Genomic DNA, 27820 nt, shown 5'->3' on the forward strand with positions numbered 1-27820 from the left:
CTTTACTTTTAAGTAACATTTGTAACAGAAAAAAATCTCAAGTCCACTTAAGAGTTTCCAAACCGCAAATTCATATAAGAAAGGCTACAGTACTTTTGGTGTTACCCTGCGATACAGAAGCAGAACAAGTATCATAAGAAAATGCAATGGATATACTCCAAATCAAGCTATTAGATACAAAAAGAGAATTACTATCATTTCTGAAGTAAATGAAGTTATCATTTTCTGCTTTCGGAATGAATGTAGTCACAATGACCTTGTAACCAAAGATTTCTCAGTAGTACGTGTAAGAACAATAGCACACAATGGAAAACGCTAACTGCCAAGGAATTGAATGGCAGAATAGTTCAGAGTTTTCTCATCTTCTTAATGTGCCCAATTATTTATACGTGGCCTACAAATACTATGTTCTTAATTAAACAGTAAATTTAAGGAAACAAACCACAATATTTGACCATTTTGAACATATTTATCATTTAGAACCTTCATATTATACACAAGTAGCAGTTTTTAAGTAAATTTAGACTAGTCTTCCAAAACCCTTTATTAAGACATCTACTTTGAATGAATATTAAAATTCTACATTTTTTCTCACATTATTTCTTATTACCGTTCCCTCCTAATTCCTTTGAACATACATAGTCGAAGTATGTTATATTTATTAAAAACAATAACTTCAGACATTTATACTGCAACTTGCTATTTGCAAATTACAAGATAAGAAAACAAAGTCTGAAGCAACTCTTATCACATTAAATATTTTGAAATATCTGAATAGCATTTCTAGACAGAAGTAGTCTACAGCTTGATCCAAGAAACAATGTATTTGGCTGAAGTATAAATTATTCTACACTTACTTCCTTACATTAAGTGTATAAGTAGCAATATGGTGGTGCTACGTCCCATGAAAAAGATTATAAACAAGGAAAAGGACTAGCTGCTGTTATGACAACAAGACAAAAAAGAATTAAGCTAGAACGAGATGCATAAAACAACAGCAAGATAATGAAAAACAGCAATTTCAGGAAAGTCCCACTAGTACTTTCAACAGAAAAATAAATAAAACCGAGAATAACTATAATAATCATAGCCCTACCATTCTTATTTTCCTCACACAGCTTATTTTTGACCATTCAAGACAACTGAAATTTTGACTTGTTTATTAAAAGGATTAAATTACTGTTTCCTAGAAAATAAACTATATTACTCAGAAGCTGCTATATAAGCAGAGTTCTGGTGTGTCAGAGGAAGACAAGTTACCTCATTTGATTGTAACAGTTTGAGAAGTGTATAGAAGCACCTACCTAAAAGACAAAAATTATCTCACATTTGAATGGCAACTGCCACTTTTTTATTAATACTGATCTCAAGCAACTTACCAAAAGGAGATGATAAAGTCTGTCCCTATGTTTTAGGCAATGTCTAAGAAGCTAACAGTTCTGACAGCATGAACAGATTGGCACAAAGTTATAATGACAGGGCATGATTTGAGCAAACAGCTCTCCAGCTGAGCTGAGAATTCAGTAAAATTTCAGTACCTACTAGAAACAAGTCAACAAATCTAGGAAAAAAAACACAAAAATTTCAAGTGGCAAAAAGCAATGGTTCACAATCCCCATATCTCCATGGATGAACAATTAGCTTCTCATTAGATTCAGACTCAAAAAGGAAGCACACAGAAGGCAGAAGCAGGAACAGGTAATCTCCAAGAAATAAAGAGACATCCTCTGGGCATTCAGGGATAAGGACAGGAAAGCCAAAGCCCTAACAGAACTGACACTAGCTAGGAATGTCAATGGCAACAAGACATATATACGTCTTTAAGTACATCAGTGACAAAAGGAAGACTAAGGAAAATGTGGGTTCATTGCTGAAGGGGACAGGAGATCTGGTGGCATGTGACACAGAAAAGGCTGAAGGCATTCTTTGTATCAGTCTTTACTAGCAAGATTGGCCTTTAGGAATCCCGGGTCCCAGAGACCAGGCAGAAAGTCTGGTTATAAAATTGTGGAGGTTGGAAGGGACTTCTAGAGATCATCTAGTCCAGGCCCCTGAAAATATACGCTTGGTGGAGGCTGATCAGGTCAGAGCCGTTCATAAATCCATGGGTCCTGACAGGGGAGTGCTGAGGGAGCTGGCAAATGTCACTGAGATCACTGCTGATAATCTTCAGTTAATCATGGCAATTGGGAGAAATGATTGAATACTGGAGGAGAGTAAATGCCTTTCTTCACAGAAGGCAAGAAAGAGAACCCAGGGAACTACAGGCTGGTCAGCCTCACTTCAGTCCCTGGGAAGACAAGGGAACAGCTAATTCTGGAAACCACTTCCAGGCACGTGAAGGCCAAGAATATTATCAGGAAGAGTCTGAGTGGATTTACTAAGCAGAAGTCACATTTGATCTGTCTGCTATGCTTCTGCGATGCAATGACTGGCCTGATAAGTGAGGAGAGAACAATGGATACTGTCTTCCTGAACTTCAGTAAGGCCTTCCTTTGAAACTGTTCCCCATATGATCCTCATAGACAAGGCACTGAAGTACATCCTGGATGAGAAGATAGTGAGGCAGACTGAAAACTGGTAAATCAGACCCATAAAGTAGCTGTCAGTGGTGTAAAGTCTAGTTGGAATCCAGTAGCAGACAGACTCTAGGAGTCAATACTGGGTCCAGCCCTGTTTTATATCTTTATTAATGACCCGGATAATGAGGTAGAATGTGCCCTTGGTAAATTCACAGATTACATGAAGCTGAAAGTGACGGGGCTAAAACATCAAAGGGTCGTGCTGGGGACATGGCAGAATGCAGAAACGTGATGGCAGAAGTCTTGTACAGTCAAACACAAATGAGTGCAAAGTCCTGCACCCAAGAAGGAACAAATCCAGACTGGGAGCCTCTCAGCTGGAAAGCAGCTCTGTAGAAAAGTACCTGAAGGTCACAGTGGACAAGTCTAACAAGAGCCAGCAATGTGTCCTTGCTCTACGATGGCTAAATTTATTCTGGGTTGCAAAGTACTGCCAGCTGGTCAAGAGAGGTAATCATTCCACTCTGCTTAGTAGTGGGGAGGCCACACTTGGAAGTACTGTTGAGATATACAACTACTGGAGAGGGTCCAGTGAAGGGACAGAAAGAAAGCCTTTCCAACTTTAATCATTCTATCTTTTTATAATTGTGTAAGATAAATAAACTATGATGCACAACACAGGAATAAAGAAAATCAGTGGTGATACATCTAATCAGTGGTGATATGTCTAATTATGTAACAAAAAGCTGAGAAGTGTTAAACATAAGAATACTGCAATGTCCTTTACTTCACAGAGGATACCTTAAAGAGGTTTATCAAATTTAGAGGAAAGTTAGGCTTCCCGATGCATACAGTCCTAGATCAGAAATCAAAACGAAGTTTTTCCTTTCTAAAGCACTCCAGCTGTGCTATGTATCACTTATGAAGTCTCTAAAATTGGATCTTTATTTAAGAGTGAACTCAAGTCTTACAATGAAATGTCTAGAATAGTGATACACAGGTGCTGTGGAGGAAAACAAAAACAAAACCAAACCAACATAAAAAACTGTTCAAGTTATCTAGTCATAAATGAAAAACAAACAAACAAACAAACAAAACTGTTTCAGTAACTCCATAATAGATTTATAAAATGGCTTGAGTTGGAAGGGACATTAAAGATTATCTAGTTCCAACTCCTCAGCTATCAGCAGAGCTGCCACCCACAAGATAAGGCTGCCTAGGGCCCCATCCAACCTGCCCTTGAACACCTCCAGGGATAAAGCACTCACAGCTTCCCTGAGAAACCTGTTTCAGCGCCTCAATATTCTCAAAGTAAAAAAAAAATATAAAAAAATCTGCCTCACATCTGATCTAAATCTCTCCTTTTTTAGTTTAAAACTGTTCTCCCTTGTCCTAACACTATCTGCCCAGGTAAAAAGTCACTCCCCATTTTTTTACAGTTCTGTTTAAGTATTGAAAAGCCGCAGAAGCTCCATGGAGCTTTCTCTTCTCCAGGCTAATGTAGTCTTTGAAGCTGCTCGTGACAGTTTCTTCCAAAGATTAAAGTGAGAAAACTACATAAGAGAAATGTTTGAATGTTTGAAATTCCAGGAACCAGGCCCCTAAGCTTCAAAATGAGCTCAAAGAAAAAGAATTACCACCTGTACCAATGAGAGACTCCTCTAAAGAATTTTCAAATGCCATTTAATACATATAGTGCTCATAATCCAGTTTTTACACTCCTTTTCAGTTAAGGGAGTGCTTTACTTTTACCAGTTACTACTATCACTAAAAGTCTTAAGTATCATGAGGTTAACATGGCTGATTCAAAGGGTAGCTATATCTCTTTACTCATTTCTGAATTGCATATAGAATATTGAATTACCGAATAGAGGTATCGTTGGTTAAATTGTTGCATAGCTCCCTGCAGTTGATTGCGCTGAGACTGCCACTGCTCAAAGTTCCTGACTGATTCCATTGTTGGTCGCTGCCATGTTGTTGTTCTGGTGTTATGGTCCACATAGTAAACTCTACCACGATCATCAACTCTTCTTTCCCAGCTTTCAAGAAACAGAAACATTAACAGCTATATTTTCCAGTAATACTGCGTAGCTCATTTTTTCTTCATGCTAAAATTCTAGATATTATTTGAGTTAAGTACTGGAATGATAGGCATAATCTTAATTTTTAAAGTACACAAAAGTACTCCCCAGCTCTACTGGCTGGGGAGCAGAGCAAACTGGGCAAACACCCAGGAAATGGCATCATTGGCTCTTGCTGTCACCCCCAGTTTTAACTGTAATTTCCTGTGACATGATTAATGTTTGGCATGTTTCACAGAAAATCCAATATTGCCTGGGAATCCAAGGTTGGTAACCATTGCACTACACTAGTGATGCCATCTACATAAAGATGGTAAAATCTTCGTTATTTTAACACTTAAGTTTTAAAGGAAGAACAACATAATTTAGCAGCTGTTTTTGAACAAGTGATCAGAATGAGATACATATAGATACACCAATATTCTTGGGGAAAATAACACATTTTAAGCTAACTGCATGTTCAGACTTCTTAATGTATGATACATTTTCAACAAACTGCTTATTAAAACCAAGACAGTAGGGTTTGTTTGTTTCGCATTAGAAGAAAAACAGAATGTAGCAGCATAATCAACTTTAAACTAAGAAAAGTCTACAGTACCCAGGAGGCAAGGGCTGTGGTCTTTCCCACGTCGTGGTTCGTGTATTGTGATCAACATAATAGGTTCTACCATGAGGATCCTTTCTTTGCTCCCACCTTCAGGACAAAAAATACTTTCACGTAAGTCAAGGTGAAAATACTTCCCTAAGGCTTATTTCCCAGTAAGCAAAAAAATAATAATAATAATAATAATAAATTGCTACTGAATGAACACACTGCAATCCAAACCTCATTCTAGAACACTGAAGGCGATGCACACTAGAATACATAAAGAATACATTTACTTCCTGCTTGAATAGGTATCACCATGAAGACTTCTTTAAGGGACGTGGAACCTAAAATGAACATACACTGATATATAGAAATAATTTTAAATTCTATTTAAGGTATCTGAAAATGAAGACAAGTAATTATCTGCTTCAGGTTTGGATGCTTCATTTTAAAAGTTTAGAAACAAATTCTTTGCATTTCCAAGCATGTCTCATCCAATAAACAACAGGATCTCTCAAAGTGAACCTCAAATGTGTGCTAGCAGATAACTCTCCCATGTTTTTATGTTAGATTTCTTTATCTCTATCTGATATTCCTGGGGATTATTTCTTCAGTTTTGGTTGCAAATCTCTTACAATGAAGATGGATATGAACATGAGCAATTCAAGATTCATGCTACTGAGGACTGTCATGATGCATTATTTATCCTCATTTCCTATTAATGCATATGTTTTTCTTAAAAACATAATTACATAGCTCCTAAAAATGCAGGCAGGACATTCTACTTGATATTCATCAAATTTCTACGAATGCTTTTGCAGTTCAAGAGGTTAAATGTCAAGTTTATAAAGTCATAAAAGAGGAGTAGAAGCATGTTACATAGTTAGTAAGGCTGAATGTAACGGACATTCAAATATACTGGGGAGGGAGAAAGCACAATCAGGGAAGAATGACAAAGTAATGAATTAAGCTGTAGCGTCCACTAGGCCTGAATCCAAGACCCTGGCAACAAGAAAGCATATTAAAGAAAAAAGCGGGGAGGGGACATAACAGAAGTTCCCTCTTATAAAGAATTTTCTTTGTCAAAATAATTGAAAATTAAGAACCTTGAGACATTTCCTCAACAAAGTATCTACAGTACTTCTGTCTTTTGAGATTCCTGTTTTCATGTTTATCTACAGCAAATTAAGTGAAGTCACTAACTACTTACTGAACCTGTTCCAGAGAGAGCAGATACATGACAGATCTCAGAAAGATCAGCTACAATGGCACAGTATATATATACTTCCAGCAAGTAACTACTTCTGTGTTTAAAAAGATGCTAAAATAGTTAATATTTGGATTATTACAAAAATGTCAGCATTTTTAACTGAAGACATCTTTTCACCCAAACATGAGGTATCTGTTTTTTTTTTAAATTTATTTCTATTGAGATCAGTATATCTATTTGAGCACATATTATGCTTTTATTTGAGGTTTAGGCTCATCTTTGATTTTGCATTTAAGGTTTAGAACTACAGCAGTAGTTTCAGTTTGGAAGAGCTAGAAGTTTCTAGCTATTCTGAGCACATGCACACATTGTATTTTTAACATTATTGGTTACACACCTACACTGCAAGAACCCACATTTCTAGACTATTTTATTCATTTTGTTTCTTCATATTTTAGTCCCTACTACATTCCCACAGTATAAGAACCAAAGCAGCAATTAATTATGACCCAAGTAAGATTAAATATATCAAATGAATCTTCTTCATATCCATAATGCCCAAGAATTCCTCTATTTAGATCACATTACTGTCTCAACAAATAAATGATCAGCTGCTGGTTTCTGGGACATAAGCTACCAGCCAGTTATAGAATAGTACAAACCTCATTTTAGATCATATAACCCCATCTCTGCCAACTGATCTGTATTTAGCAATCCCTGTGGGGAATTAAACTGTAATTTCTTCACATACACATTAAGACAAAACACAATATAAGTGTTAAAATCAAGACCACATACCCTGGTGGTAAAGGTTCTGTACCAGCATTAACAGTCTGCTGTCTTAAAGTCTCTCCTGATGCACCTGAGGCTGAAGAGGATTCCCTTGGTTTTGCTGCATCTGCTGCTGTACTGTTTGTGGTATTAGGCTGAGCACAGTCTGTAGTAGCTGAAGCTTCTAGTCCAGCAGACACAACGGATAGCGTAGAAGTGTGGCTTTCAGAACAACTAGCTGCTTCTTCTGTTGATTGAGGTTCTGCTGTAGTGTTAGTGCAATCTGTAGACATGGGAGCTTCTGAACCTACCATAGCTTCAGAGACAGAAGAATTACCAGTTTCTGGTGCAGAGGAAGATGTCTCACCATTAACTGAGAAATGGAAAATAAGAATATTTGCATATCAGATTCCAAAAAATTAAACTTTTTGGTCAGATTTTGAAGTAAACTATATTAATCATATTCCTTGCTTTGATTCAGTTTACACCTACGTGCCATAAGTCACATTTTTGCAGATTACAAAAAGGCCACAGTGCACCAGCTTCAGTTGAAGCTGTAAATAAATCTTAGTCTGCAAGCCATTCTCTATACTTCCCTGTGAAGATTAGTTCTTAGTTTCTGCATACCTTCCTTAATGTAACATTATACGTTATTCCTGAGATTAGCAAAAAGTAAGCACCCACTGCCCAAGAAACAGTACTGCCTTACTTGAGAAGTTGTACCAACTTCAAAAACATATCTTGAATAGCATGACAAGAAAGAAAAGCATTGGGAGCCAAGTAACTACATGCAATGCAGAAATAAAGACAGTTCTTACAGATTTAATATCATCTTGTGTATCTCATTTACAAAAATAAATAAATAAATAGATCACCCCAGCATCCTTAGCAAGATCAATATGTCCTAAAAAATTACATTTTGCTAACTGTCGTGAGCTAACTATGACAGACAGCTAAGTACCACACAGCCACTCACTCACTTCCACCCACAGCATGACTGGGGAAGAGAAGATGAAAAGTAAAAGCAAGAAAACTTGTGAGCCGAGATAAAAATATATATATATTTAGTAAGAAAAGAATTAGGAGATGACAAAAAAAATGAAACAAAATCAGTGATGTGAAGGCAATCATTCACCACCTCCCATGGATAGAATGACAGCAATCCAGTTCCCATGCAGAAAGATGACTAACGACCCCAAAATTTCTCCTCTCCCTTTTTATTGCTGAGCATGACATTGTATGACAAAGAACATCTCTTTGGTTGGTTCAGGTCATCTGCCTGGATGTTACCACTCCCAACCTCCTGAGCACTCCCAATCTGTTGATCAGCTGAGAAGAGGCTGAATGAGAAACAGATAAGGACTTCATGTTGTGAAGAAATGCTTCAGCAGCAGTTAAAGCATAACCGTGCTATCAGCATGGTTTTGCTCATAAGTCTGAAACACAGCATCATACAAGCTGCCATGAAGAAAATGAACTCTATCTCAGCAGATCCAGAATACCAACGTGACTGATATAAACTAAAAAATTACAAAAATGATAACAGAATCAAAGTAAATTAATTTATGCCTTTTTAAGAACAACACAAATGTCATCCAAGTCAAGCAAGCATAATCTCGTAGAAGGTTTAAAGCAGACAGATTTGGGAGGAAAAACGGGCTAAGGCTTAGTATTCTCAAGCCCACTTGTCTGGCAATGCATCAATACCAGTCATAGTCATGGATTTGCTTGAGTTGGAAAGGACCCTTAAAGGTCACCCAGTGCAATAAACAGGGACACCGACAGCTAGATCATGTTGTCCAGAACCCCATCAGGCCTGATCTTTAATGTCTCCAGGAATGGGGCACATCTTTGGCGAGCTGTTACAGTGCCTCACCACCCTTACTGCAAAAAACATTTTCCTTATATCCAATCTACATCTCCCCCTCTTTCAGTTTGAAACCATTCCCCATTGTTCTGCCACAACACACCCTGCTATAGAATCTGTCTCCTCCATCTGCAGATCTTAGCAGAACAGTATCTTGGCACAAGATTTTGTCTCAAACTAGTGAAATCAGTAATCAGGTACAGTAGTTAATATGACCCTATTAGAAGTCAAGGACATTGCGTGAAGTAGTGTAATATCATTCACAGCTTTAATTTTCTGAATCCCTAATCAACACCAACCAGTGACAATTCTACTTAACCTTGCCAGTTTGTACCTCCTTTAGAGCTGTAAATCTTTTCCTTCAAGACAAAATACTATATGCAACACACACTTCAAGTGGTTTTCTAACTGACAGTACATTATAAGCTTCCAGTTCTAAGAACTGAAGCCAAAATACTAAGACATCTCTACAGTTTTAATCCCATTGATAGAAATGTGCAAAATTTAACTCCAGCCTAGTGCCTATAAAATGGTGTTTCATCATTTTAAAGAGTTCATTTCTCTTAATCCTGTACAGTACTCTTATAAATAAAAACTTAAGACTACTTACTACGTGCAATAGTAACAAGTATGATTGTATAGGCAGCAGGATATGTGGAAAGTCTGTAAAAGGCACTGAATCATGAACACAGCTATTCCAGGCTAATACATCACTACTTCCAGCTCACAGAAAACAGATTAACTACTACAAGATATATCAAGAATTCATACCATTTAAACAAAATATAAAGCATGAGATTAAAAGAAAATCACAACTACAGACAATCTGATCAGTTTTCTTTAAATGTCTGCTTCAGGTACAGCAACAACTTTGTAAAAATAGAAAAAAGCCAGCTTAACTTTCAACTTTCATTTAAAAAAGTAATTTCAGTTCATCCACATGAAACAGTCAATGGGATTACAGAAGGAAGATAGGATCAAAATAACTGACAAATCATCAGCTCTTTTAGTAAGCTGATCTCCAAAACAGATATGTAAAACATTTTGCCCAAGGATGTTGTGGATGCCCCACATTCAAGGCATTCAAGGCCAGGCTGGATGTGGCTCTGGGCAGCCTGGTATGGTGGTTGACAACCTTGCATATAGCAGGGGGACTGAAACTACATGGTCATTGTGGTACTTTGCAACCCAGGCCATTTTATTATTCTATGATGATTCTATGATACACCAGCTGGTTACCTCACCAATTAGATCTAAAACAGCAGTTCTGGCAACATGATACAAAATTACAGTTCTGCTAAGTACAAGGGGAAAAATAAAAAAAGAATCTGTGCGATCAACAAATGCCAAAGACTAATTTTATGTTTTTCCTTAAAACAAAAACGTCTCCACTAACCAATACAGTAGTTGAAAATGGTCTCAGTGCAAGTTCAGTGATGATTTCATCAATATTACTATTTGATCAAATCAATTACTACAGCAATTACACTATTCAAATTCAAATTTAAAACAGATCTCTTAGCAATTGAAGAAAAAGAGAACAGTGCTTAAATAATACATATGCCCTTTGGCCTTCAACTGAAAAGAGAGAGGAATCAAATTCAAGTTCTCTAAAAAGAGCTCTGGTTCACAGAGGCCTCGTTTAATTACTACCATTTAAAGTTTATCACTGTTTCCACCATCTTGCCACCATTCCCTTATTTTCCTCTCTTTTTGAGGAAGCTTAACAGTCTCTGTTCTCCTGTTTATTAACAGCTTGCATCTTTCTATTTAAAAGTATCTTTTTCCTCTGCTGTCACTGTAACTTCACTCAGTCCAGCTGAGTCAAGTGCTTTAAAAACACAGTCATGATCAGATACAAAGCCTTGCCTGAAGAACAAACATAAATACCTGCTTTTCAAGTTCTTTTAATGTACCATATGTTACCCCTAATTACGATAAGGTGTGGTTTGTTTGGATTTTTTTTGTATTTAAAAGATGTGTGAAATTTACTATTTTGCCAATATCTGTTTTGAACGGCATAGCTTTTGAAAAAATGGAAAACAAAAATGAATCTACATTTTAACTCTAGGAACAGCAGTTCCTAACAGCACCGAACAGCAGATTTATCCAATAGCAAAAGAAACCTAACTGGAGTTATTCAAATTAATTACATGAAAGAAATCTCATTCTGCTTCCCAGCAATCAGTAATGTCATTTGGTAATCTGGGACAGAGAAGCAAGTTCTTCTTACTTCATCCAATGTAAGAATTCAGAAGTAAGTATGAAAGTTAGTACACTTAAAGACTGGATCTACTGCAGAAGTAATAATGGAGTGGAAATACACTATTATAAATTCAACATTCTTTCAATATTTTTTGAAGTCCAATATAAAACATGCAGAAAAAGTGATTCAGTTCTAGATTTATTTCAACTAGACAAAAAGCTTTAACATAAATGTTCTTATAATTCTCCCATTCCTACCAGTGCTGTTGACAAGCTCAGCTCCGAGTGGTTTTGGTACAGTTGTATTTTTGGGTCTGGCTGCAACATGTGTAGGAGATGGTGAGTTATTTCCATTAACGGCTTCTATGCAGAATGCATTCTGTACTACAGAGTTTGAAGGTACTTGATTGTCATTCCCATTAGGAACATCACAAGCAGATCTTGGTAAAAATAAACATAAAAAAACATCAGCTTAGATTAGTACAAACACATTTAATAGATATGCACAGAACCCAAGTCCTACACTATAACGTGCAGAAGAAATACACAAAGAAAATAAGTAAATTCACAGTAGTTTGTAAGATCACATTTGCAGCCAAGATAGAAGCCAAGTGCAAGACAAAAACAATTAAAGAACAAGGCATGAATCCTGAAGAACTTCAGACACACATATAAGATTACTCATTTCCACTTCAGCTTTACTTTATGAGATATTAGAGTTGAGTGGGAGCAACTGATGTGTACATCTTCCAAAAAACGCTTTTAGGGACCATTCCAAAGCACCACATAGTGTAAGACTTCCTCTCATTGCACAAGGAACAAAGAAAGTAATCATGTGTACAAGGATAAATCTGTTCTTATCACTCAAGTGCACAGTAACTGTATACTTACATCATCTTTTAAGTAAAAACTTAAGTAATCTGCATTTACTGCAATGTAACTGCTACGGCAAGGAACACCAGTCTACTCAACTCACTAGTGGTTGAGAAGTCAAATAGTCTACTCCTTTTTCTCCGTATTCAGTCCATGAGCTGGTATAAAGATGGTGACTTCAAGAATGAAGAATGAAAGAGATCTTCAGGTCTTTCTCTTGCCATGTTAGGCTGAAGCTGACAAACTCTTTGGTTCAGCATTCTGAATACTGCTGCCTAAACACAGTACAAGTCTGTTCAACAACTTCCTGATCTCAACCTTAAAAAAGGAACTGGGTGAGGAGGAAGTCATTTAGGCTTTCTTCTTTTTCCTTCCGTTAAGATAGTACATTGCAAAAAGTTGGTAGACATGACTAGAAACTGCTTGTAAGACAACAGAAAAGAAAACAAATGGACTAAGTATACAAAACCACCCCGTGACACTCACCACTCCCTTAATCTCATCTGCAGGACTTCACAAAAAATTCAAGCCATATGAAATCTATTTTCAGAGGGCTACACATTAAAAGGTAATCGTGCACTATTGGAAAGCAGGTTTTAACAGGATAGGAAAAACAGAATTGTAAATTTAATTATTGATAAGCTGAAACACTTAACTGTTATACAAACTGTATTTTTAAACCCTATGGTAAAATAATTAAGAGTTTGATAGTTAAGATCTCTCACCTTTAGAAACAAAAGAATGTCAACAGATAAAATCTGCTGATATACTTCACATATAGTCAAAAGCACAAAAATAAATCCCAACCTTGATGCACTTCTGGCCGAAGCATCTCTGTTTTCATGCACAGCTTCTCCATTCTGCTGAACTTCTACTGAACAGTTAAAAAAAGAAAAAAAATTCAATAGAAATATTCTACTAAATCTGTCTGAAATATTAATCAAAATATTGACTGAATTGTTTCAACTTACTGGTTGCTGGTGAACTGAGATTTGTAAGAGATTCCTGTTCAACAACCAACCCATCTAGCACGACAGTCAGTTCGCCTGTTTGCACCATGCCACTCTTGTTTTCCAGAGATAATTTCAACTGTTCTTTCACCTTTTCCACTAGAAATGAAATTGGGGTGGGTATGGAAAAAGAAGAAGAGAAGTATTAGAAAGTATTAAAAAGATTAAAATTCTAAGCAGTATTAAAAAAATGAATAAAACACCACCATAAAGAAAAAAAAGATATATTTGCACAAGAAGTACATCTGTACAAAATGCCACAACCAGATGATTTGAATAACATAGAAATCATTAAGGAGCTAAGAAATTCAGACCAGCTGTGGGTAAAAGCATAGTTTATTGTAAAAATAAATAGCTTACTTATACAGTATGATCCAGGTATACAAAAGGATCCATATAATTTCAGTACCGTATAGTAAATGACTTCCCAGGTTTATTACTTCCACTAAGCCATTCTGAAATCACGCACTACTTACATAACATAAGAAGGCTTAAAGTTAAACAACTTGTGAACTACACAGACAAATTCTACATGTGACAAGTCACAGGGAACCTTACTCTACAACCTAAACTTATGTTTATTTCTCTTATCACCTTCCAAAAGTAACCAGAAGACACAGTTGAAAAGCACATTGCTTTGAGGAAAGAATAAACATAAAGACTACACAGTCTCCTTTTTTTTCCTTTTTTTTTTTTTTTTTTTTAACTTTATTAAGTGCATTTTCATAGACCCCAACTGCCAGGATTAAACAGTAACAAAGAGAAAACCTCAAGTAACCCAATATTTTCACCGAAAAACACCTTTTTGTTTTGAGATTTAAAAAATAAAAATACATTCATGAGGCAGTAGAAAATTCAGTATGATAAGAAATGCACAGATGTATAGACAGAGACACATAATCCAGAGTTAAAACATACTGAGGATGTTGCATAACTCACTCTAAATCAACCATTACTCGTTCAGCATTAAAAACTGCATGTCAGGCAACTAAACAAAGTAAGCTCTGAGTTCACATTAATCAGGTTAAAATGGTTAAGGCCTTTTAGTATTTGTGGTCCCAGATTAAAGGATTATTTTTTCAAGATGTAACAACCTATATCCCTCAATCTGATAGCATTTCAAGCCAAAGTTAAAGCTTGCTGTGTAACTTGTACATCCATGCACTAAACCAGCACTTCCATGCTTTCTGTTCTTAACAAACATCAGAAATGAATAGGAAACACAAAAGCAGGGAATGCCAGCATCAGCTATTGCCACATATGGCCAAGATGTTACTGAGATCCTAAGAGTTATTTTGAAAAAAAGACTGAACTCTACAATGTTGGGCAACAGATATTAGTAAACACCCACTGCAACTCTACAGATGGATGGATTTCACAGTACTGTAAACTGCTGGAATAAGCACAAAGCTGCCAAATCTACTACAGAATTACTGACCTAGAAGGAAAGGAGAGGGAGGAGAAACTATCCTACCACAGATCTGTTAAACTAGCATATTCATAAGCTGTCATTTCTGCAACGGGTGATTTGATCGCTCTCTGTTATTTTAAAAGGTTACCTTCCAAAATCAGACTGATGATTGTACTGCAACTGAGCCTGCAAAAAAGCTGGAAGGGGTGTGGGCAGCAATTCAAGACTAGTGGTGTTTAGCAGGAGAGAGTAACAGCACTAATTGTAAAGTTTCTGCATTTGGACTTCCCTTTACATTTTCAGTAAAGAGCCTTTCAAGTGCTGCATTTCAATCAACAACTGAGTGACCAGATTAATCTTTCATTGAATTATTCAGTAATTCAATGGGCGTTGGACTGTTGACATGCCAAACTCAGAAGCACTGCACATGCTTTAGTGCAATGTACAGCTAACACAGCCAACCAATCTGCCAAATTGTTGGGCATACAACTCCTGGATCTCCAGCAATAAAATATTAACCTTTTTTCAGGATTATTTTAATAGTATTACATTTCACTGTGAGGTATCCTTTTAGATTTTGTTACGTATTTACAAAATAAGCAAACTTTCTGCTTAACTATGGAATCCTGCACAGAATCTTCATCATACTGCTGAAGAAATTCCACTGATTTTTGGATTCTGTTTCAGTTTTCCCAAAGAATCAGAGAAAATGAAGCTTTTGTGAAACAGAGCAGAAGCTATATTTTCTTCCACCTCTCTACACTGAGCTTTTGAGTTTGCATATCAAACTTGTGCGAAATACTGGTTTAGCTGGAATTCTACTGCCACTCAGGAGTGGAATTTAAAGTGTGGATTCACCATCTTCTTGTATTCATGAAAGAAAGCTTAAAAAGCAAAATAAAGAAGACCTGTTTTAATTCTATTAAAGGCAACAAGTGTTAGAAGTTACACAGAACACAACAATCACTAATGAACTAAAAAGAAGTTTTCAATTGATTCTTTTATCAGTGGTTTCTGCTGCTCTCTGGACAGTTGAGTTAAGAGGGAAAAATATTTATTCAAAGAAGAAAAACATAATGTAAAAAACTTTAGACTTTAAAAAAAAACAGATCTTTTAGCAAATTCTGTATTAGTTTGCCACAAAACATTTTATTGAATCACTATTGCTTTTACTTAGGAGTAACTCAGACTCTGGAATTTGCTTCAAAATCATTATAACTCATCGTTATGTTTCAGTTGTTCTCGATAGCACAGTTAGACATGTCCAGAAGAGACAAGTAAAGACACCAACTGAAAATCAGTTGTAATTACACATAAAGTTAGTAGTTTGTTTGCCAGTTTTGATATAAAGATTAGTAATAACAATTTTACTTAAAATATCCTTCGGGATAACTTACATTTTCTATTGTGTATTTCCAAAGCTTGTCTCAAGTCTACAGTGGCTCTTCCTAATAAAGCATCTGCTTTTAAAGTGTGATGGCTCCACACTCTAAATTCCAGCGTAGTCTGTGGAGTCACATTCCTGCATATAAAATACATTTTTTAATATATATATATATATATATATACACAGACTTAAAAGTAGTCATTTTTCTTACTGGGAGTGTTTGAGCTTAATTCACTTTCTCATATTTACTGTATTTCTTGATACTAATTACGTGAAAAAGAAGTTTTCATAATGTAAAGGGAAATTTTTTAATTAATTAAGCACTGTAAACACTGCAATATCTATACTTGAGATCAAGCTTACAGTACATCAGTACAGGTAGCAAAAAGAATTTGGGAACTGTCAGAATAACCTAAACAAAGCTCAGTTATATAACAGCATGCCTTGTTTATGAAACATATATTTTCCTTATTCCTCACTATTCTAGAATTCTAACTAAAAGTTAGCACTACTTCACGTGAATAAAAAGATGATACGTAAAACTAATTTGCCTGTCACTAGGAAGAAAAATGCCATGTATCAGAAAAAGAGAATACAACCAATCAGCTACTTGCAAACAGAAACCCACACTACAGCTGTCAGCTTGCCATGAAAGTGCTGATAAAACATTACTTATGAATCACAAATATATATAAAACCAGAATGTATATTCACAAAAATCAGAGGGGGAAAAAAAAATGCAATAGTGAAATTACAGTGACAACTGAAGGGAAGCCCCAATTACAGTAACATTGTTACGAACTTAGGCAATGATCTCCACCCTGCTCAAGAAGGAAAACAAGAACTTATGCTAGGTTCTGGAGAATAAGTTTCATAAAACAGTTTCCATTACAACAAGAGTGCTTCTAGCTGTGAAAAACAGAGTAGAATCCCTGTACAGCAAGCAGTCCAAGGTCACATACCTGCCAGCACTACAAACATGAAGGTATATCAGCACTGCTAAAAATAATGCTAAAAACTGTCCCCAGGCCCCATCAGCAGAGTTAACTCTATAGGCACTCTAACACATTAGACAGTATGAATCATTTCTGCAGAATTTTGTAAGGAAGTATATTTCTGTGTTTTGAATAGGCTGCCTTCTAATGGAAGTCTTACTAAAAAATGAGATTAAAAAAAAAAAATTAAAATACACACAGAATACATTGCTGGTGCTCTTGTAGCTGCCCCTTCAGATCAGGGGCATTAGGTAAACTGGAGAGATCATTTATCCCCAGGAAGACTAGTCAATTGAATCAATAATGCCATTCCAACAGACTTAGGAAAAATAGACCAGAATACCTTATCTATAAGTAATACAGCCCAGGTAATATCGATGATGGAATGTCTGGTTGGCTGTAGTACGTACATCGAATTACTTCATTCCTGTCAAGTCATGTGTCACAGTGCTGCTTACGCAATAATGCTTTCTAGCCAATTACACGGTGCAAGATTTGCCAGTTCTTCACAGGGTCATATTCAGGTATGTCTGCACTTATAGCACGGTAAACCAAATTAAGCTATTACCACATTAAGCAGCTTGACTATCAGGAAAAGTTACATGGCCACTTTACAGCAACTTGTAAGTGCATCCCCTCATTAGGAAATTGAAAGGAAATGTGACCTTCCTCATAACCTACTCAACAAGTTGTGAACTCTTCCCTTTTAAAGTTAAGAATGACATAATTATAATTACTAACATCTTGTAGAGAGAAATTCTGAGATGTCCAAAGTGCAAATAAGCATTAAGTGCACACTGCGGACAGCAAATGTATACATGGAACACTCTCTTCCAAAAAAAAAAAGTATGTGTATACAGACACACACACACACACACACACACACACACACACACACACACACATATATTCTCATAACATCATAAGCACTGAGAAAGAATTTTCATTATGCACCATCTTATATCTGCACAGTCAGCAAAAGCCAGAAAAAGTTATGTAGCCAGCCAAGTTCAGTAAATATCTGCCTACAACGGCAGACCAATAAATAGTATTAAATAACCAAAATAAAAGTAAAAAAACAAATAAATAAATAAATTTACTTACACTGTCAGCTGTTCATCCCACTTTGGATTTGAAGAACTACTTGATTTTGCTGTTTTCTTGATTTCTCCATCTGCAGTTAATTCCGTGTAGAAAGTCGTTCCAAACCAATTCTTTTTCCGTTTCAGTTTGGCACTAGAAACTAATAAAATGCATTGCTTTATCTACAGCAGCACACTTAATGAAAACTAGAAAGAGTACCACCTGCACAGCGTATGGAACAGAGCACAGCAATGCTCTGTAATATAAAAGCAATACTAAACATAAAGAGGTCAACCTTAAAATGGTAGCTTTCATTTCCAAGAACTACTTTGTCAGGTAGCTCAAACAAAGCATGACATGTTCTCTTCACTGTGTATTGGTAGGATGGGTAAAGACAGCACAATTATTTTATAGAAAAAAATAAAAATCATACAGTCTGTTAGATTTTATCATATCATAGTATCATAGTATCATGCGAGTTGGAAGGGACCTTAGAGATCATCGAGTCCAACTCCTGGGATTCGAGCCCTTCTGTGTAGCAGAGCGGCACTTCTGCCACTTGTGCCACAGGGGGGGATTCGAACCCCGGGCCCCTGGAGTTGCAAGCAGCAATTCTACCACTGCGCCACCGGAGGCACACAGTTCTTACAGTTCTTTCTCTTCCAACTATTCTCTTGAACAACAGCTAAGTATGATACACCTGAGAGATTACCAGACATTTTTTGTTTTAATGTTGATTTTATTTTTTTCAAATATAAGCTTCATTATTTCAAATTACACATACTAACTACATGCAATTTACGCCTGTTTCAAAATTTCACTGTTACAAATGTTTCACTGCAAAAGCCTGAATGCAGAGCTTCATCTCCTCACCTGTACCACCTGTGTACCACCTGACCTCTGGTTGAACACATCACTAAAAATAAGCAGTCAGCTCTCCAGTTTCCCCTATTTAAAGGATCTTGCAGAGGAGCTTCAGGCTTCAGCTAAACCTTCAACAATTAGAAACAGCAACTGACCAAAAAAGTTCAGTTTTTATTTAGTCTCCAAATCACTAGTGTGCCTGAAAATAAATACATTCTCTTGTTTCCTCATCCAGCTGATAATGTTACTGTAACAAACAACAGCAGCCTAGCTGCCAACATTTCAAATGGTACTTCAGGAACCTGCTTCAGAAGACAAGATGGTATTTACCTGCGGGCTATGCTTTCTCTCTTAAGCCTCCCATATGTCTATGTGATTGCTTTCCATTAGAGAATTAACCTTTGAGAAAACTGAGCCAAAAAATCAAACAGGTTTCTGTCCATTTCAGTCTTTGAAACAGATCTCCTGAAGTCAGAGAAGTTTCAGTGCCAGGAAAACACAACAATACTTATATAATTAGCAGAACAGAGCGGGACATCAGAATTTCTGCATATGCTGCCCTAGAGCTACAGGCTGCTTATTTAACAGTTTGTTACAGTTGTTTATAAACTAAGCTATCAGTTATAGTTGATTCTGACAATTCATCAAGCTATCCTTACACACAGTTGATTACTTTTCCCGCAAAGTATTCCTCATTTGATTTAGCATAATATCCATTTTGGGGACTGCACAACAATGTATTTTTTCCTTAGATAACCCAGTCACCCTTCTACAATCCACCATGATGCATCTTTCCTGGGAGATAACTTTTTTAAAGACACAGCATCTTATTGATGTTTTTCCCAAGTTTTTCTCATGACAGACTTAAATATATTCCCCATCACATGTTTTTTTCTTACTTCAGGGTTATCGGTGGTAATATAACATATATCCACATGCATGCATATTAATGCAAAGACTTTTTTTTGGTGGGCTAGCAGATTTTGCAGTCTCTTTCAGTTTTTCCACAGATTTTCTATAACATTGCACACATTTTTACTTGCAGTTTTATACTTGCAGTTTTTAACTGCCAATATTTTTTGTATAATTTCAGTGGTAGGTGTTCCTGTCTATAGATTTTATGCCATTAATTACTTCTTCTCAAGCACAAATTCTCTGTCACTACTGACGTATTGCATCTCATGGCTTTCATCATTTGAAGAGATCATTAAACTGTCGTCCACCCCATTTCAACATTTCTACCTAGCTTCAATTCATTTATGCATGTTACAGCTATCCTTTTACTTGTAACTTTCCAGTTAATTAAATTGCCGACTATACTGATCTATTTTTCACATTTGCTTCAGCTTGCCTTTTTTAGAACGTTTCCCCCTAAAAACCACTGTGACACAAATTATCACTACTTGCCTGTTACTTGCATCTGTAACCTTCCATTATGGTTGTTACTTGTATCCGTTCCTGGTGAGGCTGTGGCCATGTCAGAAGTTTAGGGTTAAGCCTAAAAATAAAATAATAATAATAATGATGATAAAAAAGCATATTAGAACATTAATTAGCAAGACAGCAAGCATTACTTTGGTATGACAACCCAGTTTTTCATAATGCTAGTTAAAACAAAAATAAATACAATTACTTTGCAAAATTTGTCACACTGAGTATACAGAGGCACTTCAGTATACATTTACAAAGCTTAGAACAACTGTTAAAGCAAAAACACAAGGCAGCTACATCAACATTCCTATCTCTAAAAGATATGCTTACAATCTAGATGAGCTAAGCACCAACAACTTCAAAGAAACAACATCTGAAATGCATGCATGCTTGAAAAATCAAGCTGTCCTAGCAGCAACACGAGCAATTTAGACAGTTTAAATTCCATTCCTAGATCTTCTATCAGCTTTATGACCACTGTTGCCCACCTTCCTCACCTATCAAAGCAGCAAGCACTTAGAAGGTACCCTATGGTACCATTCATCAACTATTGCACTGTGGATCTGATGTGAGCTGGGGCACCATTTGAAGGACATACAGGCAGCACTGATCCCTTTCAAATCATTACACATGAAACAAAACTAGAAATATTTTCTAACAGACAATTCTATTCGTGCCATAAAAACACGCATGCTTAAAATACACTGCCTGGGTGAATGCCCTGTATTTACCTCTGTGATCATCAATTGCTAACAACAGCAATATGGAACAATGCCATGCAAATCTATCTGTTTGTACACGTCAGTGAAAAAAATGTTGAACACGCACTCCTGGTATGCACATTTTTATACTATTATATGAATGACTGTACTAATAGTATATTTTGCATGATATAAAACACACAGAAACAGAAATCAGAAAGGACAAGATAAAGAAGAAATAAAGAGTATTATTATTATTAATTTATTTATTTATTAGTGGTACAATAAAAAACTTCCACTGAAAATAAAATCATTTCACAGGGAGAGCAGAGTGATACAATATGCTTACATGGTGGTTGGGCTTTTTGTTTGTTTACTTTTGGTTTTTGTTTTGTTTGTTTTGTTTTTTATCTTGGTTTATCACTTTGTCCTATAGTCACTTGAAGGTCTGGCTATAAATTCAGTTTAACTTTAATACCTGGATTTAATGTTTGTCATAGCTGGAAAAGAGAAATCACAAAGATGAATACATCCAAATGGAAGAACATCATTGGCTGCACTCATTAAGTCATGATAATAATTTTTCACTCTCACCCACTGATCATGACATGTTTGTTTGTTTTTTTTTTGTGGTATGTGATACGTGGCTCGTCATTTCTAAACAACAACTTTCCAAATAGTCTGTAGCACAAGTTTCTTTCATAAAGCAGCCACTTCCTCACTACTAAAGAATTACCTTTACCTGGAAGGGCCGCACAATCTTTTGTTGTTGTTTTTTTCTATGCATCTGCTAAGTAGACAACCACTTCTCATAACAGAAAAGGTGAACAATTACCTAATGTAATACATCACTGTTCAACAACTCTTGCCATGAATTAATCAGCAAACCTCTGCGATGTACAAAAGATTTTCATGGTCACTCCCCGTGTCACTGAAAATTCTGAACAGACTCTGCTATTTAAAGGGTTTCCTTTCATATTATTAACCATGTCAATAACGTTCTCCACCACTTCATGTGCACTCCTTTTCTGCAACCTTACCTAGCTGAAAAAAAACAACTTCTGACAAAGTAGACGCTCTATCAGTCATTACATTTGCACATTATTTCCATTTAAAAAAAAAAAAAAAAAAAAAAGTTTATATTAAATAAATCATTTACTGATATGAATATATCTTCTCTGGTACACCTTTTCTTTAGTGGCTTAGCTCCTTGTATGTTTCATTACAGAAACAGAATCCAGCAAACACCATAAGCTAAGATGTTAGAAATATCTACATTTTTTACCACAGCAGGAAGAACATGTGTTTTCCTGGTAGTATGTAACTTTTGTCTTCTGCTATTATCTGAAGTCTCAGAAGAGGCATCTAAAGATTTATCATTACATTTAGTAAAAGATTCTAGAGTACTGGATTGTATATCACAAGACTTTACATAACACAGAGAAAAGTGTAGCTGTTAACCTTCACATTTCAGATGCACAGTTTTTAAATGCCTTGCTAGTCATTATGATGTTCCATATTATTACCTGAATCTTCCTACGTTAGCTAATATCTTAAGGTACAATATACATTTCAGATGGGGTTAATTATTGATGATTGTGAAGGTACATCCATATTTCAAATAGCCTTCTTGATAAAGTTGATATTTTCTGCTGACTTATCAGATCTGATCAGGCTGCCATTATTTTTACTTCATAATGTAGTCAAAAAAAAGCTCGTACTAGGAGTAGGAGAAAAGTCTGCTCTGCTATGTTCTTGTTGTTTACTTGTACTCACATTATTAGTAATATCTTAAATCCATAGTGTCTTTGGATCCACCTATTCAAGCCTCCTTTTCAATTAACTGGGCACACATAAACTGCAATACGTAGAAAGTGAATGAAGAAGTGCAAGTGCCACTGTGAGCCCCATAGTGTTTCAGAACACTCCCTTATCTCTGAACACCTAACAATGCTACAGGAGGCAAGACCACATGAGGTTCCCAGTATCAATACATATATTAAATATTACTGATGCTAAATTTCTTTCTTTTTCACTCACACAACCACCCCCTCTCTCACTCCCCATCTAGAATCACAGAATGTTTGAGGATGGCAAGGACCTCTGGAGTCATCTGGTCCAACTCCTGCCCAAACAGGGCTGCCCAGAGAAGGGTGCCCAGGCACCTACAGCTCAAGCTCACATTCAGGCAGCTTTTGGACATCTCCAAGGAAGAGACTCCACAGATTCTGGACAACCTGTGTCAGTGTTCCAGCACTCATATAGCATAGCAGTTAGTCCTCCAGTTTCTGTCTGCGGCCTCCTGTCCTAACAAGGGGCACCACTGAAAAGAGCCCAGTTTCATTCTCACTGTGCTCTCCCTTCAGAGAGGGATATACATTGATGAGATCACTTAGTCTCCTCTTCTCTAGGTTGAACAGTTTTAGACTTCTCAGCCCTTCCTCACTAGAGAAGTGTTCCAGTCACTTACACATCTTCATGACATTGCATTACATTGTCTTAAATATGTCCTTATCTCCTCTGTTAGTACTGGAAGCTCAGAACTTGACATTTTGCTTAATTATTCCCAGACTTCATTTTTTTCTAGCAAGGTCACAGCTTCATTGCTCCAGCCTTCCTATGGGTCTGGGATTTCTGGCCCATCATTTTAGATTGAATATACATACAAGCTGTAGAATTTTCTTTCTGTATTTCAATGGAATATCTTGAAAATGTCTCTTTAGAGACCACTGATACCAAAGTCATTTACAGAGTAACACACGCAATCAATTTTGTAGCAGTCAAATTCAAATTCTTCTCAAGAAACCAATGCTCGCATTCTAGTTCTAATCATAAACGTAAACATTAGCTTAAGTATTCTTTCATAACCGACCAAATTATCATCACTTTTACAGGTTTTTATCCTTGTTGCTATGGTTTTTTGATGAACTAGTTGTTGTTTTATGCTTTCTAAAAATGTGGGATTTTTTATTTGCTTTTTAACTCTACACCTAGGGTGCACAAATCAAGGTAAATAAATGATAACATCAACAAAAAAAAAATGTGTCAAAGTCCTCATACAGACAGGGTACACTGTTCATTGTCTAACCTACTCAGGTTTCAAGTGCTGATTTATCTGCAAGGCATACAGCCTGCTCTAACCTGAATTACTTGCTCTGCCTGCTCCTAAGCTACAAACTGAATTTGGCATACATGCATTTACCCATACCCTGGTAACACTGAAGTGAGGATTCTCTACACAGTTTTCTATCTTTCCCTGTGAGGGAAATATGATTATAATGGCTGGGAAGAAATGACTAGAATGCAAGAAAGCTACCAACAGAGCAAAGCGATAAAACAAAGTGAAGCTTGCTTTGGTTGTGGGGCTGCATGTTTCTGTGACATGTACACAACTATATTTCTATCATTGGTGTGTGGGTGTTTTGCTTCTGCCCCTAAAAATTCTATGTCCTTTTACAATAAAAGCCTATCTTAAACTTGAGAATATGGGTACACCTAGGTATATTTACACAGCAGAGGTACAGTTCCAAGTTTTCAGTGCATCACAAAGAAAATACCTCATTGGCATGAATGTCAAACAGTATTTAGATAAAGAAATTTAAAAATATATTTTTGCAAGTGCATAAACTGCTTTTATTACAAACAATAAATGAAAAATCCCTTATGTAATATTCTGTATTCCAAATAGCTTTGCTGAACAGAGAAAATCTGTTCTGTTGAATTGACTGAATTCAGTTGAAGCTTCTGGTCACTTCATATTTTAAAGATTCCAAAGCTGCAGACTTCCTCAGCCTTGCTTAGTTTGTGAGGAATTAAGAACTGATCAAAATCAATAGGCAGGAAAAAGAATTTAGTTTTCTAAATCAGATTAAGAAAATTTTACAAATTGTTTTTCTAGTAACTTCTTTTTTCAGGGATTAAAAATAAAACAAAACATGACAATGCTTTAGACAGCTATCTATTACTCTGATCTGTAACTACCTAAGTTCATCTTAAATGAATCAGCCCTTATCCCTATCAGGGATATGATTTAGCAGAGGTTTGTTGTTGTTTTTTAGAGATAGGCTACTGGTTAGGCTGCGGTTGGACTTGATGATCTTCAAGGTCTTTTCCAACCTGAGTAATTCTATGATTCTATGATTCTATGATTCTATGATTTCTATGAAGAAAGAGTCTGCTCACATCACATCTGTAATTTTCATTCAGGATCCAAAGCAACAAATAAAAGAAGACACTCCACTGCCTGATGCACACAGAGTAAAAACAGTTGGACAGGTCTGTCTTTGAGGTAAACAAAGCCTTCAGGAAGAAAAGCTGACCAAGTTATATTAAACAAGATGGAGACTCTTATGTAGAGATTTGAAATAGAGACATCCATTACCCTCTAAAGGCTATTTGGGGTATAGGACAAATGCTGCTGCGCAATCAAAGAAGAGAAGTACCAACAAAAGCATATTCCCCCAGGAAGTGTCCTTTAATGGGAAAATTACTATTCTGAAGTAGTCATAGAAATATATACACATTAAAAAAAATAAAAAATAAAAAAATAAAAAAATAAAGCAATCTGTCATGTAAGTGTTTCAAGTAGCGATAAAAATAGTAGTAGTGATATTATGTAAGATACTGGTGATAGACTGCCTTCTACAAGGGCAGGCATTACTGGGAGAATAAAGACAGAGCAGTCTAACAATAATTAAGACTCCAAGTAAAAGATGAAGAAAGCAAAAATAAAGGTTATTGAATTAAAAGAATACTGTTTGCAAAAAAAACCAAAACCCACTGATGCAGCAAAGAGAACAAGCATAAACACATACTCTATGAAATTAAGCAGGGAAAGCAAAGAAGACACATAGCAGAGGGACTGACAAATTTGGAGTAGGATGTGATTACACCATCACTTTTCTGACTCATTAGAAGTGAAAGTTTTCGTGAACATAGAAATTCCAAACTAGAAATAATCTAAATTTAAACTAAACAAGTTGCCCAGTCTTGATGAAGGAAGGGAGGAGACAGAGAATGTAGGAAGTCACTGAAGTGATAATACTGATCCAGAGGCTAAAGAAATCCACACTATCAGAAATGACAAAAGGAAAACACCAGAAATTTCTTGATCTTATTTGCAAGAAAACCTACTTGGGAAGGAAAAATAGCTGCTGAAGATGAATAGAAAAATGCTTTTATAAATATTTAAGTGCAAGACTTTACTAGTAGACAAGGTGTCCAATGGGCAGCATTTACTGCTAAACGCAGCCCCAAAATCTTTTAGTTGTTGTTGTTGCTGTTACTCAAAACAAATGCCTAGTTTGGCTACTGAACCTACTGATTAAAGCTTAAAATCTTCAATGTTATCTCTAGATACTAAATAGCTCTTTGAAAAGTCGTGGGAAAGTAGAAGTGCTGACATTAGTTACTTTCACTTGTTATAAAGTGTAAACAAGACAATGTTACATTTGATTATAAAATCCTACACAATAGAAACCTTAAAAAGTTTTTGATCAGAATGATTAATAAGCTACCCAACTGCAGGATTACCAACAGCTATCAGAATACAATCATGATCCATATAATACTGTGAACTATCACAGTATTAAACATACCAATTTGTTCTCAACCCTTCAGACATTTCCTTTGCGTTCTCCTGTCTCTACGTATACAAACTCTTGCTTTCAGGATCGGACAGTGTTGCTAGCACAACCTCCTTACTCTTGTAGAAAAAGAGGTCCCAAAAGCAGGACCAGAAACGTGGATAATTTTTTATTTCCCGCAACCCATGGAGCTGTCTCTTTTGTAATAAAGGCTACCACATCCTCCACCTGCCATGCTGTATTGCAGGCTCTACCACGGGCAAGAACATCTCTCCTTCCCACACCTCACACTCCTGAAGATCAAAGCAGCACACATGGATCACCAGAGATTCTGATCCCTACAGCCTCCTGAAATCACCATTCATCCAAAACCTTTATCTCCTCAATATCAAAAGTGCCCGTACAGTAACAGCACACAATAAGAACCTCTGCTTTCAGTTTCAGGTGGTGGCAAAACCAGGAGTAGAATCCGGGAAAGGGAGTGGAGGGAGAGAAGGAGATAGGAATGACGACTCCTCCCCAATAACATTAAAAATCTACAGTTGGAAGCAAGTTTTTTGTTCTAAAAAACAAGTTTTTCTCTTCTATTCAGACTTCAAAAAGAACTGCAAACAGAATTTCTATTCCATGCAAATCCGATTTGATTCTGCTCCACCATTTATCAACAATAGTAGCAATAATCACAGATCTCAGGAATATCATTGAATTTAAGTGAACACTCTTAACACCAAGACCCCTTCAGCTTAGCTCTGACTACCAAAGGTGCAATATTTTCCTCAATTAGTTATAGCAACTCAAACTTATTTCTAACTGATTAAGAAAACCCAACAACTTCACAGATGTAGCTGTATTCCTTTCAGAAAAGCAGTAATTCTGTATAAACAAAAATAAATAAATATTTCCTTTTCACACGGTAAAATTTTACCTCAGAAACTGATTACACACAAATAGAGATCAAAGGAGGACTTTCTCCTCACAAGAAAGACTCAACTTTGAAACTGCTTTGAAAATACTGCTCACAAACTTCACCCTCTGATAAATTTCTATGATCCTCCTTGTACCTGATACACCAAGGGCATCTCTGAGCAATAAATGCAGACATGTTAAAGTGTTTCTACAAACACAGCAAGTATCTTAAAAGAATTATCATTTACTGAATCCTAAACATGCCATTTCCAAGCTGTACTCAGTGCACATAAATCTCTCACCGTGGCTGACTAATCAAAGATTGCACA

The 27820-nt window shown here is 36.2% G+C and overlaps 1 protein-coding gene across 4 annotated transcripts in view; it reads right to left on the bottom strand.

The window, feature by feature from the left end:
* The window catches only part of WWP1 (WW domain containing E3 ubiquitin protein ligase 1), a 61777-nt gene that overhangs the window by 15942 nt on the left and 18015 nt on the right, over nucleotides 1-27820 (bottom strand). For 2 of the 4 annotated variants that reach the window (XM_072327531.1, XM_072327532.1), the window contains exons 2-10: nucleotides 20276-20366; nucleotides 18026-18164; nucleotides 15937-16061; nucleotides 13090-13227; nucleotides 12926-12992; nucleotides 11504-11685; nucleotides 7201-7546; nucleotides 5202-5297; nucleotides 4387-4561 (exon numbers count right to left, since the gene is read on the bottom strand). In XM_072327531.1, the coding sequence (XP_072183632.1) occupies nucleotides 4387-4561; nucleotides 5202-5297; nucleotides 7201-7546; nucleotides 11504-11685; nucleotides 12926-12992; nucleotides 13090-13227; nucleotides 15937-16061; nucleotides 18026-18164; nucleotides 20276-20345 (1338 nt within the window). In that variant the 5' untranslated portion in view covers nucleotides 20346-20366. Of the gene's footprint in view, nucleotides 1-4386; nucleotides 4562-5201; nucleotides 5298-7200; nucleotides 7547-11503; nucleotides 11686-12925; nucleotides 12993-13089; nucleotides 13228-15936; nucleotides 16062-18025; nucleotides 18165-20275; nucleotides 20367-27820 lie in introns of those variants that run through there. The other 2 variants (XM_072327534.1, XM_072327535.1) reach the window with 2 other exon arrangements.

Source organism: Excalfactoria chinensis, chromosome 2 (assembly GCF_039878825.1).
Source record: "Excalfactoria chinensis isolate bCotChi1 chromosome 2, bCotChi1.hap2, whole genome shotgun sequence".
Taxonomy (NCBI): domain Eukaryota; kingdom Metazoa; phylum Chordata; class Aves; order Galliformes; family Phasianidae; genus Excalfactoria; species Excalfactoria chinensis.